Source organism: Corvus hawaiiensis, chromosome 20, assembly GCF_020740725.1.
Source record: "Corvus hawaiiensis isolate bCorHaw1 chromosome 20, bCorHaw1.pri.cur, whole genome shotgun sequence".
NCBI lineage: Eukaryota > Metazoa > Chordata > Aves > Passeriformes > Corvidae > Corvus > Corvus hawaiiensis.
In genome coordinates this window covers 462,872-478,464 of record NC_063232.1, presented here as the reverse complement: position 1 = coordinate 478,464, position 15,593 = coordinate 462,872, and the positions used below count along the sequence as shown (strand labels likewise).

General features: G+C 51.7%; 1 protein-coding gene across 3 annotated transcripts in view; it reads right to left on the bottom strand.

Annotated features, from left to right (window-relative positions):
• The window catches only part of CLUH (clustered mitochondria homolog), a 34,900-nt gene that overhangs the window by 8,946 nt on the left and 10,361 nt on the right, over positions 1-15,593 (bottom strand). For all 3 annotated transcript variants that reach the window (XM_048324825.1, XM_048324826.1, XM_048324824.1), the window contains exons 2-16: positions 13,272-13,468; positions 11,570-11,741; positions 11,265-11,408; positions 10,933-11,060; positions 10,197-10,351; positions 9,271-9,396; positions 8,020-8,167; positions 7,208-7,300; positions 6,267-6,961; positions 4,992-5,209; positions 4,309-4,413; positions 3,424-3,524; positions 1,877-2,029; positions 1,200-1,262; positions 273-517 (exon numbers count right to left, since the gene is read on the bottom strand). In XM_048324825.1, the coding sequence (XP_048180782.1) occupies positions 273-517; positions 1,200-1,262; positions 1,877-2,029; positions 3,424-3,524; positions 4,309-4,413; positions 4,992-5,209; positions 6,267-6,961; positions 7,208-7,300; positions 8,020-8,167; positions 9,271-9,396; positions 10,197-10,351; positions 10,933-11,060; positions 11,265-11,408; positions 11,570-11,741; positions 13,272-13,468 (2,743 nt within the window). The remainder of the gene's footprint in view (positions 1-272; positions 518-1,199; positions 1,263-1,876; positions 2,030-3,423; positions 3,525-4,308; positions 4,414-4,991; positions 5,210-6,266; positions 6,962-7,207; positions 7,301-8,019; positions 8,168-9,270; positions 9,397-10,196; positions 10,352-10,932; positions 11,061-11,264; positions 11,409-11,569; positions 11,742-13,271; positions 13,469-15,593) is intronic.

Below are 15,593 nucleotides of genomic sequence, written 5' to 3'. Positions count from 1 at the left end.
TCACCTTCTGGTCCCCTCTGTACCCTTAGGAAAGGTTTCCCTTCCTCCTCTGCTTCTCCTGGCTGCCTTTGCATCATAGGTTTCTCCCGATTCAAAATTTCACTTCCTACTCTTTGCCCAATTTCTTTCCATTAAAAATCTGTGTAAGTCCCTCAAGGGTACAAATTTTTTTCAAACAGGAAACAAATCAAAAAGGGGGGTCCTGTTAAAGAACAAGAGCTACAGAAATTTGGTGAGTCCAGGCAGAAGTTGGGGTCACCTGCTCCACTTACCATTCAAGACTGAAATCAAAATAGTTCTTTGCTTCTGAACAAATATTCTTCCATAGCTCCTGAGGGGTCATGCTGGCCCATGCAGTGTTATCAGCATTTCCAAGGTTCCTGTTTTTCCTTTTCTTATTCTTCTTCTTGGAGACCAGCTCATCAGCTGGAAGATGGGCAATGGGATTTGGGAAGGAGCTCAGAAAACAATTGAGGAAGTGGCTGATGGCGGCGGATAAACCTGACAGCTCCACACCCTACAGAGAGACAGCAGAGTGAGTCGGGAGAGACACCCACATCACACAGCACTGCTCCGACCCCGAGCCCCACACACATCCAGTCCTGCAGAAACAGGGAGATCTTCCACGAGGGGGACAGGAAGGCAGTGTTTCCAAATGGCACTAGCACAGATGGAGTTATGTCGATGTAGGATTAGGTGTATGCCTACACACAGACATGTGGAGTTACATTTCGGGCTGCTACCTGGGACAGAGAAAGCAGAGAGTGCAAAGATGATTTTGGCACTGGAACCAAGCCAGGTGTATTGCTGTGCTGTGTGTGAACAGGTACAAGGATATGTAGTGTTGAGCCAATTAAAAAGGCTTCTTAGAAGGGCAAAAGCAACACTGTTTAAGAGGAAAAGGTATTACAAGGAAAACAAGCTGGGATTTCACTTTTAAAAGCCTCCAACATAATGAGTGAGGATCTGGGGAGGAAAAGCATGAATGATTGCTCTCCGGGAAAGCTTTCTTCAAGTGGGAACTTGTTCTCCCTTACATACAGGCCTGTACCTATTTCAGTGCTAATGAGCTTGTACTTCTTGTTGCCACGCAACCCCCAGGAACTGCCTAATGGGAGGAGAACCCCGAACAGCTCTGTTTGTGGAAAAAAGTCATTAGGGAGGACACATGAGGCAAGAGGTCAGAGTGCAGGTCATACCTGAAGGTACGTCTTGAAGATGTGTTTGGCTGATCGAGTGATCAATTCGCTGATTCCAATTTTCTACCCAAAGGAATAAAGAACAGACTGAGTCCATTGGCAAGAAAATGGAAAAATACACTGGGCTTTTGAAATGGTCTTTTATCAAGATCTGCAGGACACACACTATTCTCCCTGCAGCACAGAACTGCAAAAGCGTTTGACAGCTCTCCTGGAGCCAGTGAGGAGCCCCTGGCACCTCTGTGCCTGGTGACCAAAAGCCACCAGTGCGGCTCAGCGCAGCTCCAACAGTGCTCCAGGGGCTGCTGCAGCTCAGCCCTTGTCTGCTGCTGGGCAGCCACACTCACACCACCTCAGAGTTTGATCCAAAGCCCAGCTGCATCTTAGAGACTTAAAAAATGCATGGCTGAAAATCCAACTGTGTTACTCACTGTTGCATTTGGAAATCCCTGAAGCAGTTCTCTACCTCAAAAGATACTCACAGTCCCTAACATTATGAAAGCCATTATGGATTTGAAAAAAAAACCTCCCCAGCCACCACTTACAGGCCCTTCTCCCTCCTCCCCTATTTTTGAAGCTATTTTTACACAGAGAGAACAACTGGCCAAGTGGGAATCTCCTCGGGACAAATGATGCCAGAGCAGTTTGAACTGTCTGATGTTAAGCCTGATACTTACAAAGATGTGATCCAGCTGTGCACGGCCAGAGGTCTTGGTGATGAAGTTGATCACTTTGCCCAGGTAACGCATGTTGATGCCCCTCTGGTGCATGGCCTCAGCCAAGGTCGCCCCATCCATTGGGAGCACCGTGTGATCCAGGCAGTCCTTGACCTGCAGGATATGTACAGACTTTGCTTACTGAGGACAAACACGAAGGAAATAACTTCCATTTAAAAACAAAATTTAAAAAACCACACCAGGAGGCAGCACAGGGGTTCCTTGATGCCACTGCAGACACCTCGTTACCGGGGGCTGAGGGTCGCCCTGAAGGCAGGCACTGACCCCAAACAAGACTCTTCTGGTGGGCAACACCTGCTCTACCACCAGGGACCATCATGGTACACAGGCAGGGGGACACCTGCAGTAGCCAGCCCAGGCTGGGCCAGGTCCTTGCCACTGGGGACAGTTTCGCTCTGTCTCAGCAGGGAAGGAGCAGCACTACATTCTCTTGAGGCAGAGGCAAAACAACTCCTACTTGTGCAAGTAGCAGGCTGACCCTTCTTTAGAGGCCTCACAGTCACTAACTAAACACATTTCCAATTAAAAGAGTACGTGGAGCTGTGCACACATAGCTGATAAGGAGAAATGGCACATGCACTTTGTGTTGCAGTGCTGATAAACAGTTTAATTCACGTCATGGAGTAACACCAGCTCCTCTCTGATATGCACAGGACTACCTCCTACAGCAGCTGCTCTTCAACCTGCTCTCACACAGGCCTGTGCAGTGTTTTGGGTTTATATACTGCAGTATCAACTATGTAATCAACAATCACCAAGCCCTTTTCTGACTCACTCCCCTCCTTTTTTATTTAAAGACTGAATAGCTGGTTCTGAAGGTTGTGCTGACTACAGAACTAGTGGATTTAGAGTGCAGAAGAAACTTTCCAACAAGGAAAACCCTTTCCTACACAAGACCAACAACTCCTGGACCTCTTGGAGTAGAGCTCATGAGTTCTCCCCCGCCAGTTCCAGTGCTTGGTCTGACAGCTGCATTAGCCATGAATTCAGCAAGTGTCCCAGGAAGGGACTGGGATTTCTGATCTGGCCAGGTGCATGGGTAACATCCAAAATGCTTAAGACTTACAGAGGGAGTTTCTAATGACTGCTATTAGTAAAAACAATTTCCCAGTTCACTTCAAATTATTAGTCATCGATTGAGTCATAGCCAGGGTCAGCTAAAACAATAAGCTGTGAAGGATGCCCAGGGCTAGGGAGGATGGCTTGTGTGGTTCTCTATTGTCCCAAACTCTTAGCAATAGCTTTAATTACCAGTGCCAAATTTTTTTTGTTGGATTTAGGTGAGAAAATTGTGCCCCGATGTAAGATGGGAAATGGAAAACCCCTTGTGCCCTTGCCCACGATGCTCGTGCTGTTCCCTGTGCTCCCCCACCGGTGCCAGAGCCTGCAGCTGCTCAGGCCAAGCTGGTGTCCCAGAGGTCACCAGTGCCACTGCTTGCACCACCAAGCTCTGAGGGCAACATCACTGCTGGCTCTCGGCTCCTCACCAAGCCTGGGATCTGGCACGACAGCAGGAACGCAGCAGCATCCTTCAGCAGCTGCTTCTGATCCTGCACCTCCTCTTTGCTCGACTCAGGGAAGCGAACTCCTGGGAGAGGAACAGAGAAAAAACGTCAACCGCAGCAACTCACAGAAACAAGTCCTCTACACAAAGTACATAGTAAGAGCAGGTAAGAAGTTAATAGTAATTGTCTGCCTGGAATTACAGATGCTTCAAAAACTTACCTCAAACTATACATGTTTTGATGGGAAGAGCATTGGCTGCTGTGTTCAGGCAGTGGCTGGGCTGTTCAAACTCAATGGTTTGGCCATTCCCCTGCAACATGCCTGCACACTGCCCCAGTATTCACCCCCAGAAACACTCTGGGAGCTTCTTCTCAATTTCCCAATAAAAATACTGCTCCGAGCCATGGAAACTCACGTGTGATGCCTGTGTCTGATGTGTGCATGTGAAAGGGCACCGTGACTGCTCACTGAAATGTTACTAAAACAAACCCAGCCCTTCACTGAGGGCCCAACATCAGTCATTCAACTACAGCTGTTATTTTTTGTGTAAACTACTACGTGAGGATCAAATTTGATTTTTTTCCTCCCTCTGCTTCTTTTCATGTGGTCTCACAGCTGGGATGCCGGAGAATCACAGGAAGATTCTTGGCAGCAACCTGCAGCCCTCCCTCGAGCGCGGTGGGAGACGCTCCCTGCCCACTCTTGGCAGCCCCAGCACTAAAATCCATTACTGCTTCCCTCTTCTGTATCTCTGTGCTTCACAGAGCCCTGCACCATGCCCAGCAAAAGAAAACCCAGCAACAGTCTTGGCTACAGAACACAGTTTTTCTCTGCAGCTGGCTGGACACAGCTCTGGGTACACGTACCTGGTGAGAAAATATCTGGGTTAAACCGAATATCAAATGATGTGTCACTAATGGAGCCTACAGCCTTGCAAGCATTTCGAATCACTTCTCTGCTTTTGGGATCCACTGGAGCAGGAAGAAAAACAGAATACAAATGAATGTGGAGTTCAGGAAATGACAGATCTAGCTATTAAATTAAGATAAAGTTTTGTTACTAAAAAGAGCAATGATAGCACATTCTGAAGAAATTACATTATAAAAACAATCAACTGTAAAGGAGAATGGCTGCAAAGTCTGAATAAGAGCATGCAAGATGACCCAAAAAGCCCCATGGACGTCCCCAACTCCAGGCACTCAGAAATCCAAGCCTGGGGTTCCCAAAGGTGCCTGTGCACTGCTCGCCTCCTGCCCAGCCCCACTCCCCTGCACTCCACGGGCCAGCCTGGCCAGGCTCTTGCTCCCAGGGAAGAGCTGAGGGGCTGGTGGCCTTGCTGGGCTCAGACACACCCACCCAGCCAGCCCCCGGGGGAGTCATTCATCAGGGTGTGAGCAGCTCTAACAAAGAGGCCAAGCAACACTCACAGGCAGCCAGTGCTTGCCCTGTTTAACCACCATCCATCACCCCAACCACCCCCAGCCTGGCGCTGCTCCCACCAGTGACAGCCCACCAGGCCTGCGCTGGGCTGGTGCTGAGGATGAAATACCTGTTCCCTCGTCAGACGCGATGGTCTCAGCGAGCTCCTTCACCTGATCAAGCCCAGTCACGCTATCGTCTATTTTGCCATCCTCTGACTCAGGCCTCTTGCTGTCTGCGGCACCATTCTCCGGAGAGGCACCATTTTCCAGTGCAATGGAGCTCTCCTGCTTGTTGGCTTTCTGCTGCATCAGCTGCAGCGCAGCCAGCTTCATGAATAAGAGATACCTGCAGCAGAGGGAAAGGGCAATTCAGCACAGCAGAATCCCAGAGGATCACCTCTGCTCTGCAGGGAAAAATCTCACCAAGTTAGCATTACAGACCCTACAGTTTCCCTGTGGAAAGGAAGGGTATACACCCTCTTCCCACGAGCTTTCCAAAAATCCAAGGAGTGCACATTATGGAAGGAAGCAAAACAGTGGGTTTTCATTACCCATCTCCCTGCAGCAATTGCTTCCCACAGGCAGCATCTGCAGCCAGCTCAGAAAGACTCGGTGCCAGATGCACGGGACCAGTCACACACAGCTCAGCAGCAGCTTGGCCAGGAGAGCTCAGCAGAGAGAGGCCCAGGCTCTGCCAGGCTCAGAGCAGCGCCCTGCAGCCACGGTCCTGCTGCTGGGCTGGGAGCTGTCCCAGAGCCCGAGGGCAGGGGCAGAGCTGAGGCGGCGCTGGCTGCAGCACGGGCTGCTCGGCAGGCAGGGCTCCTCCCTCAGCAGCAGGAGGGCTCATCCTCCCGGCAGGCAAAGCACAGGCTCTGGCCACCTGTGACAGCAGGGCAGCCCCGGCGGGAGCACCACACGACTGCAACGTGTCCCAGTCCTCCAGCTCCCACTGCCTCGACAGCACCAAGTGACCCAAACATCCCACCACAAATATGCCTACAGCAGTTCCCACAGGATTTTTTTCAGCCTCTAGAAACAAAGGCAACTTTCAGGACATCGGGAAAGCCTTAAAAAGAAGCATAAATTCTTCCCATTCCCTAGCCATCAAGTGGACAGGTTACCTGCAGGGAAAGAAGAACTTCTAAATGTTTGGACAGGAATCAACAAAACAGATCTGGAGACCAAAACACAAACCATCTCTTTCCCTGGCTCCCTGTCTGAATCCCTACTGTTCTCACCTCTTGTTAATTAAGTTCCTATAACTGCATTTACACAGCCAAGAAATGGGGCAATTAGCTGCTCACTTCTGGGAGCTCTGCTGGGCTGTTCCCAGGACAGTGCAGCAAGGTCCTGACTGGAACCATCACCAGCTGCGGGTGGAGGAAGGGGGGAGCTCTGCTCACCTGTGTTCTACAAAGGCATCAACAAGCTCTTGCCGGAGACAGCAAAGCTTGTGTCTGTGCTGCTTGGGGAACCCCATTTTCTTACATTCCTCTGGCATCTCCTCCCCTTCAACAGGCAGGAAGTTTAGATCTGGAGGGAAAGTGCGTAGCAGGTCCAGGATGTAGTGACGCCCATCATTGCCAATAATGCCTTTGCACTCCACCGAGGAGCACAGCTCCACCTCCTCATTCTTGTCGTTGAGAACTTTGTGCTTCTGGATCTTCAGCGGCCTGCTGGTCTTCTCCAGCAGCTCCAGGTACTTGGGGTGTGATACAACTGTCTTGCCAAAGTCTATTGACCCATAGATGACACTCTGTTCCTGCTCCCGCTCCAAGATGCCAGGAATAATAGACTGAGCCGTCACCCTGTAACCTCTGTAATCCACCACGACAGTCCCCAGCGTGTACAGCCCTTCCACATCCACAGCATTGTAGGTCCGCACACCATTGAGGTCATTGGTAGGAGCTACATAAGCAGCAACGTCTCCACCAAAGTCCTTGTAGTGGTCACGGACGTCAAAGCCCAGGCTGAAGAAAATGTTGTTCCAGATGAACATCTGCATCTTGGTCTCCTCGCTGGGATTGATGGCCATGACGTTGCCATCGATGACGGCCATAGCACCTCGTGTTGCTGCTGCAGTGAAGTCGCTGTGAACCTGGAGACACGTGGAGACAAAGCTGGGTCAGGATGGGCCCCCACGCTCCCAGCACCCTGCTCTCAAAGCTCCCTGCAAATTTTTCCTTTGCTCCTCTCCTCCTAATAGCCTTCCAGCATGCAGGAAGGTCCACTGACTTTTACTTCTGTGAGCCTGGCTAGTGGCTTGGATACAAGCCCCAGGAGCTGGAACACAGGCAGCAGAGAAGGGGCTGTGTGAGGAGCTCCCTGCATATCCCAAAGTTACCTTGAAAATGGCTCGTTCTCTCAGCAGCCTCTCAGGCAGGTTCTTGCGTGGCAGCTCCCGTGTCGTCTGCAGCTCCTCGTTCCAGTCTCTGGTCTGAAAGAGGGAGAGAAAGCCTTGTGGGATGCAACGCATTGTGTGGGAAGGGGCTGGCGAGGCAGAAATCCTGCTTCACTAGGCATTTTGGGAGAGAAGGGAGAGGAAGGGGCAAGAATTCAGGCTGCTGTGGAGCTCAGAGGAAGTGACTTAGCAGCAGGAACTAACACACCTCGAGAGTGGACTTTATTCAACAGCAGTTTGGGACAGATCTTGCATCAGCCCAGCCAGTGCAGGGCAGTGTCACTGAAGGGGCAGCACGGTGCAGGTGTCATTAGCCAGTGCTGTGGTCACACTGCAGGCATGTCCTGCCTACAGCCGGCCATTCTTGCCCTGGACCACTTTGTGCTACAAAGCTGCAGCTGAAGCATTTGGAACATTCTGCTCGGAGACACAAGAGCCATTCCAGGCTTGACTGGCACGAGGGAGCAGTCTGCCTCCTGCGCAGTGGCACTCTTCAGAGAAAGGACACGGAATTTATAAACATCCGAGCAGAAGCTGCTCCTCTCAGTTGTTTCTGTGCTCGTGGAGCTGCAGCCTGAGCAGCACAGGCCCTGTAGTCAAGGGCCCTGTGAAGAACAAGGACTCCTGCAAGTTTTCCCTTGATGAGCAAAAGCCTCCCACAAATACCAGAGATTACTTGTTGGAAGTTAGCTTGTTCTTGGCACAGCTGGCAGCAAGACCCTTGCCAGTGTTGTCAGGCAAAGCAAGACCAATACCTGTCCAGGTATGTGCTCCTCATAGCCCAGTCTAGAAGTGTAAGCATCCTCTGCCCGGACGCAGTCCATGGCGTGCTCTGCTTGCGGAGCCGTCCAGCTGTACACTTGGAAAGGAGTGGCTATCCTCTCAAAAGGGTGTCTCTGAACCCTAGTTTGGGAGAAACAACAATTACACACTTTCCAAAGGAAGAATCCTTTCTATTCCAAGAGAATTTTCCCTGTGCTTTCACACAGGTCCTCACAGGCCCTACAGTGGAAACCCAAGCACTGCCAAAGGGTCTCTCGTGTAATCTGCTCTCAGCAGGGGCTGGGGGCTCATCTGCAGTTACTTCTGGTCAAAGAAGCAATATAGTACAGTAATTTTTAAATGGCCAGATAGTCACAGTGGTGGCTGGAGGCCACTGCTAATTTCAGCCCTTGTCTAACGTCACTTTCATCTCCTTAATGAAGCAGGAGCAGAGCTCCCGAAAGCCACACAATGTACCTGTCAATCCACACCCTGCTGAGCCGAGGCAGTTCATTAAGTGACTCTGAAGAATGACAGGCTTTTGCACAGGACCCACTGTCCTGCAGCAGAACAAATGGTTCCTGCAGCAAGGACGGGAGAATCAAACAATGCCTTATTGTTGTGTTATTATTATAGGAGCTAGAGGAAATTACAGAATATTAACATGCACAGACATGTTTAGAATAACCAACCTCTCTCCACAGGAAGCCTACACAAAGCCCTCATGTGTTACTTTCACTGATATTTATGCTTCAGTCTCTTTTGCGGATTGGGGAGAAGTATGGACTGCTCAGGTTACCAGTGCAGCTGCAGCTCGTGGCCATGCTCCACGACAACTCTGCTGCCCAGGGAGCTGGGCAGTGCACCCACAGCATCCCTTTGCACAAACGTTGTAGCCCAGCTCCAGGCTCGCTCTCCCACTGTGCAAATTGTCCCACGTGTTCAGTCTGCAGCACAGACAGAACACCTGCATTCCAGGTAAGCCCCAGAACTGAGACTCCCATGGCAGCAGAATGCTGTCATATCCCCCCTTTGCTTCAGGCAGAACTGAAACAGTAAATCTACATGCTGTAAGCAAGAGTCACTGGGGAGCTACAGCCAAGAGGAATCATGCAGTGGATACTGGTTGGGACTCTGGGATTCCACTGGCCCCTGTCACTGCTGTGCTGAACAGAACAGACAGGCACAGCAGCTCTGACAGCTCCGTGCTGCTCAAGGAACTGGAGAGGAAGAAGCACCGCTACCGTTTCTTCTGCAGGGCAGAGAAGTTTTTTTTGAAGGTAGGGCTGATCTGGTTAAGTAGTTCCACCAAGGAATGACTGAGAAAACTGGGATTTGCAGGTTTGGGATTGAAGTTGTATGCAGTAGACCTGCAAGAGAAAAAAAAGAAAGTCACAAGCCATTGTGATACCTGAGACTTCCCACACCCTAGGAACATGACTGAGAGCTCTTCATACTGCACGGTATCAAAGGCTGCACCACGTGCCTTTGCCTGCAAAATGGGAGACCATGGGGCAAAGAGGCAGATGGGCAGCAAGGACACTATCCAGGCTCCCCGCATGGAACAGCCAGTAACCCTGTACCTGGCCCTGATGATTTTCTAATTTAGACCTTCTTCAGCATCCCCAGGATCAAGAGAGGCTTCTATTTTTATAGCTGGGAAGGACTCATTTCACAGAACTTCCCAAACACACCAAAGGTGCTTTTGCTTAACAGAGAACCCCCTCAGCACAGCCGCTCCAACAGGCACAGCCACAACAGCCTCTCTCAGTTACCATTAAAAAAAAAAAAAGAAATTATTTCTAGTCAAATCTGCACCCAGCTCAGGGAGTTCTGACAGGCTGTGCATTTGCTTTAGGGCAAAATGAGATAGTTGCAATAGTCAGGAAGGAATTTCCTCCCAACTCAAAATGCTCTAAGTAGCTGATGACATTATGGGATGTTTAAACTTTCCCTAAAGCATCAGGCATTTAGCCACTGCGGAGAAGTGGCACCAGGCATAACTGAACAGCCCAATCCAGTATAGCAGCTCCCACAACCCATGTGAGCAGCAAATTAAAATAGGCTGTTTCTGCCAAAGACAAAAAAAAAAAAGCTGCAACTGTTTGTTAGTGAGTTGTTTTCCAGTTGGCTGCTGCAGGGCAGGACAGGAAGAATCTCAGTTACTCACTGATTCAAGTAAAATCCCCGAGTGGAGGCAGTGATACTGACGTGCCGATCCTCCACCGTGATGACGTACAAATACATGAGGTCCCCGTGCATCTTCCGGTTACCGGGGGGAGGGTTCCAGCCACTCATTGTCAATACCTTTAGGCACTGCAAAGGCTACAGTAGAACACAACAGAAGCAACTCCCGTCAGCAGGAATTAATTTCTTTAAGTCATTCAACGTACACGCCAGATCCCTTTTACCTGCTGCCCTTGCTTGATTCCAGAAACAGAGCTTACAAACGCACCTGGTCTCCAGAGCACAGCTTCCTGAGCCCTCTGCAGTCCACTAGTTTGCCTTTCACACCGCAAGACATGGGTGAAAACAGACACCCTGGGCCTTTGGGCTGCACAGGGTATGGATTTCTTGCTGTACTTGTTTTCAAATGGCAGCTAAGGGCAATCTGTAGTGATCTGCAGATCCTGCCTCCAGGACTTTGCAGTGGAACGCTGCTTTCCCTTCTCTGCCACCCATCCCAGCAAGTCTGGCCCTTCCACACTCTGCAGATGTCCAGACTCCATGTCCAGTGTTTTGCACACCAGCCTCCTGGACTTTATTCTTTTGGCTATCCCAGCACTCGTTAAGCACCAAGCAGAGCAAATCCCAAAGTCCACTTCAACTCAGGTTTCAATCCCTGACCACCAGTTTGCTGTGAGGAATGTGCCAACAGCTGTTTCAATGACACAGGAGAACTCTACCTTCCAGTCTCTGTTCTGGGGCTGAAGGGCACACAGGGGCCTCTCTTTGCTACCTGGCAGGATATGTTCAGGAGGGGTGCAGTCAATTTGTTCCATTTCGGTACCTTTCTTCTTCCGTTTTCCACTGTCTAGAACAGACAGAGACATAAAGTCAGTTCTGAAAAGTGCAGCATTCCCTCCTCCAGTCAGCACTCAAGGAGGGATGCAGAAGTGCTCCAAGTGTTCTCTGCACTCCCAAATGACACGGGACAGCTGATACTGTGTGTTTAACTAAGCAAGGAGTGAGGGAATGAAACCCCTGACCACACCAGAGAAGTCTTTTTGACCCATACCTCCCAGGTCTCCTTCAGTGAAGACACTCAGGAAGGACAATGAGTTACAGTCCACACCATTGAAAGCATCTGATGGGTCGAGACTCTTCAGAAGGTCCCGAATGTGGCGCACGTGTATCCTGGCTTCTCGCACTGTGTATGGCTCTGATGAGCAAAAGGTGAGGAAAGAAACTGGAATTACACAGTTGCTCACCCCTTTGGTACACAGGTCTCAAAACAGAACCACAGGAAAGGGCTGACAGGTGGCCAAAATCACTCCCTAAGAAAACCCTCACTCATTCCCTCCCAAGTCTGAAGGAACTTGCCTTCCACCACTTTCAGCAGCGAGCCCTCCTGCAGCCCTTCAATTGTCTTCAGCTCAGCAAAGTTATCCAGGACGTTGCCATCCAGCTGCAGGGAGAAGCAGGTCCGATGGCAGGTATCCTCCCGGTCCATCAAAACTTGATGGATTTCTTGCACCATCTCTTGAGGAGAAACCTTAAGAAGGTAAGAACCCAGACAATTATCCTTTACCCTCCCCCATGTTCTTGCCAAACTTTGCCCCTCAGCTGCTGTATCAAGAGCCTCTCAGACCTCTCCAGGCTTGGAAAGGCAGACTCTACCTCCCTTTCCAGGAAGATCACTTCTGCTCCTGCTGGGAGGGCACTGTCACCTCTAGCAGGGTCAGCCCCCTGAGTTCCACCCCGCAGGGCTTGGCACCCAGAGATGTAACAGCCAGGCACTGCACCGAGCACGTGGCATGGGACAGAGGTGACAGAGGGCAGCGAAGGAATAGAAGGTGGCGGGGGAAACAGAGGGTTCTTCCTTAATCCATTGACACCACATTTGTGGTGAGGCCTTGAATGAGGCACATGGAAAACAGCCCATTTCCTCCTCCCTGTGTGGCGTGTCTGTGCCAGTGCCACACAGCCCAGCTGAGGCCGGAGCCGCCCTGGCTGGAACACTGGGGCTGCTCCCCCACCTCCCTGCTCTGCTCCAGCACTGCTGACACTGCTCCAAAACCTGGAGGACTCGGGGTAGTTTACATAAGCTGCTGTAAACAACACGGCCTGCTATTATTAGCCTATTAAAACTAACAGCCGGGGGGATTTTAAGGAGACAAAAAGCCAGTCTGAGACACAGCTACTTCCACAGGGGATGGGATTTTGCTGCACTCTCTCCTGGTCTTGGGGAGATCAGAACTTCCCACTGGGTTTAGATTCCAGATGCCTCTCTCCAAAATTAGAGATACTTCATTCAAATAGTTTTTGGTGAAGTATCAAGCTAAATGGGACCATGAACCAGGCCGGTCAGAGCCCATCCCGATCTGGTGGCACGTCACTGCCCATATGACATGAGGCAGAGCTCTCCATGCAGAGGGAAGTGGAGACTGCATCGTTCCCTTGGTCTTCAGGCCGGTGCTTGAGCTCCCTGAGCTGTGTTAGCACCTGTCACTGCACCAAACCCAGGCTGGCCTGCAGGAGCATCATGTCATAACTGCTGAGCAAGCAAGGGATTTTCCCTTCCTTAGTCAGGCCCAGAAATCATGTTTTCACAACACTTCTTTAAAACAGCCCAGAAGTGGGAAGGCCGTTTTCCCTGTGCTCCGCTCCACGCCCAAGCCCCTCTGACGGACAAAGAGCTACACCTCAGTGAGTTCTCCTTTCCCTTGCTCCACACCTGGGATCCAGAATGAAACACCCTCCCTATCCTTGCAATGCCCAGGCAGGCCTGGGCTAGGCAACCTCTTGCTCACATCTCTTCTTCCTTCGTTTCTCTCAAAGGCACTGGCCAGGCACTCTCTCTCCTGCACCCTCCACCCTTTGCTGCACCCTTCTCCACTTAGTCCTGGTCAGAAAGTAGACAGGTCAGGGAGCTGTGAGCAGCCTGAAGGTACTGTCCAGACTGTGGGGGCTAACAGGGGCCTTCCCAGGCACTGCCTCCTTCCCTGCTTGCCTGGCTGCACGGATCCGGCTCAAATACTTCCCACCACCTCTTTTCCCTTCCCCAGGTGGTGAGGGCAGGTACCTGCAGGGAAAAGGGCTCTATCCCTGGTGCACAGATCTTGACAGTAAATCCTGTATCCTGTATGACGATGACCTCCTGGTCATTCCCATCGTCTCCCGGGTCAGCCTCCTCATGGCCATTCTGCCTGGCATCCTTCTCGCCCTTGAGGCTGTCATGCAGGCCGCTGCCATTCATCAGTGCCACGCCAGACGGGTGCTCTGGGCAAGAAGAGAAGGGTTTAGACAGGGTCCTCTCCGAGGCACTGCAGAGGCTGGCTCGGACATCGGCCAGGGGCTAAAAGGCAGGAAGGGTTTTATTCTGCACTTGCTGTTTACTAGACAGAGGTGTGCCAGGCCCTTCCCCTTCTTTCCTCACAGCATTATTAAGGTGCTCTCGCTCGCCTGCAGTGTTTGCATCTTCCACAAACCATGTGCAGAGAGGGGAGGGAAGGAGAGCAGGAAGGATGGGTCAGTGTACACCACACTGAGCTGTCTTAAAAAGCCTCTTAATTAAAGAAAAAAAGGGTGTGTGGTGCTTTGCGGCCTGGAGGCAGCTGTAACCTCTGCACTGACAAGTTAAAGAGCAGAGAGGGAGAGGAGGCGAGCAGCTGCTGGCACCGCTGCATCACGTGGCAGCCCACTTACTCCACAGGCACACAAACAGCTCCCACACCCCTGCCCACATCTGGCCACCCTCTGCATTTCCAAATACTTTGCAGAGATCCCATGGTGCCAGGGCGAGGCTTTGCCTGAGCAATTTTATTAAAGAAAATGGTGACGACATTTTAAGTGCTCATTTAGACAGGTGCGTCACAGGGCTGGGAGCTCTCTGCACCTACCTCACCGATCCACAATGGTTTGTTTTCTTTTCCAATACAGTGGATAGTGTCAGAGAGCTGATAAGATCTAGGAAGCTGCCAGTCTCCTAGAGCAGCCTACATCCTCTGAACCAGGCTGGGGACCACACTAAAGAGGACTAAGGGGCTTCCAGGAGAAGTTGTAGAAAGAGTCGCTGATAGCAACTCTGGGAGGGGGCAGAGTACCCCTTGCCCCCAGCCCGCCAGGCTGGTGCCCCAGGGGCACCACACCGCCCCACACACCCGGGGCAGTGGGTGCTGGAGCACAGCAGGCATCAGGTCCCTCAGGCTGTGCTCCCAGCAGGGCTGGCCCAGCACGGCCGCATCCTCCGCTGGACCCCCAAGGTCACACGCAGCAGTTCCAGCTCCGTGCTCTCAGGCACCCACTTGCAGGCAGCACAGATGGAGCAGATGGGGCGCTCTCCCAGGCAGCAGAAACAGCCTTTCTGAAAGGCTGCACAGGCTCAGGACAGCTCCAAGTCAGGCTAATGCCTCCAGGCTGCAGCCCTGCAGCCATCTCCACCTGGCAGGTCTCTCTCCTCATCCTCACCTCCCAGCAAGGCACCAGTTCCCCACTTCAGGGGAAATGGCAGCTCAGCCTCTCTCACCTCACCGACTGGCACTGTGGCTTGAGGAGCTACAGCTGTCACAGCCAGTTCTTCCCCATCAGCCCCAACTCCTCCTGTAGCCCAAAGAAGTCATGCAGCCTTCACTTCACCATAATCCAGAACAGGGATGGCATCACCATATCCCCCTGCACACCTCTGGAGCACAGCATGAGGCTGCAGCAACAGGCTCTGCAAAAGCATCCCTGGAAGGTCATGCCCCTGGCTCCAGACTACAACTGCCAACAGCAAACCCTCAGAGATGACTGTCAGGGCTGACTTAGGACATCGTGAAAGGGCAGAAAATGCAACGAGAGCACACCCATTCTAAAAGGCAGGAGGTAGCAGAGCTACCTCATGCAGCCTCAGCTGCCTTCAGCAGCTCAGTGGCTGCTGCTCACGGTGCCTGTCACTGTGCATATGTCCCCAGCACTCGCTGCTCATTTCTTTGACAGATGAAGCCACGGGCGAGTCAGACAAGAGGCCTGGCCCTGGCTCCAGCAAGCTGCTGTCATGCTAGGAAGGAGGAAGAAAAGCTCCATGCAAGAGTGCCTCAAGAGATGTGGTTTCAGAAAAACCACACCATGCCCAAAGGGCTGGGGAGAGCCCCTCGTCACACCCTACAGCCAGCACAGCCATACTCCTGGACTGCCTGAACATGTGGGGATCTGGAGGGAGTGCAGACAAGCCACCACGGAAATGCTACACCTGGGGCTACTGGTACTGCAGACAGGATGACCTGCCAGGTGCCCGAGCCAGGCGTGGCCCAGCCCCTGCCCACCCAAGCAGGGCAGGATCACTGAACTTCTGTTCCTGCTGTGGCAGCCAGAAAGGAGGCAGAATTTGGCTGAAAGGAATACTGGCATTGCAACCCATGCACAC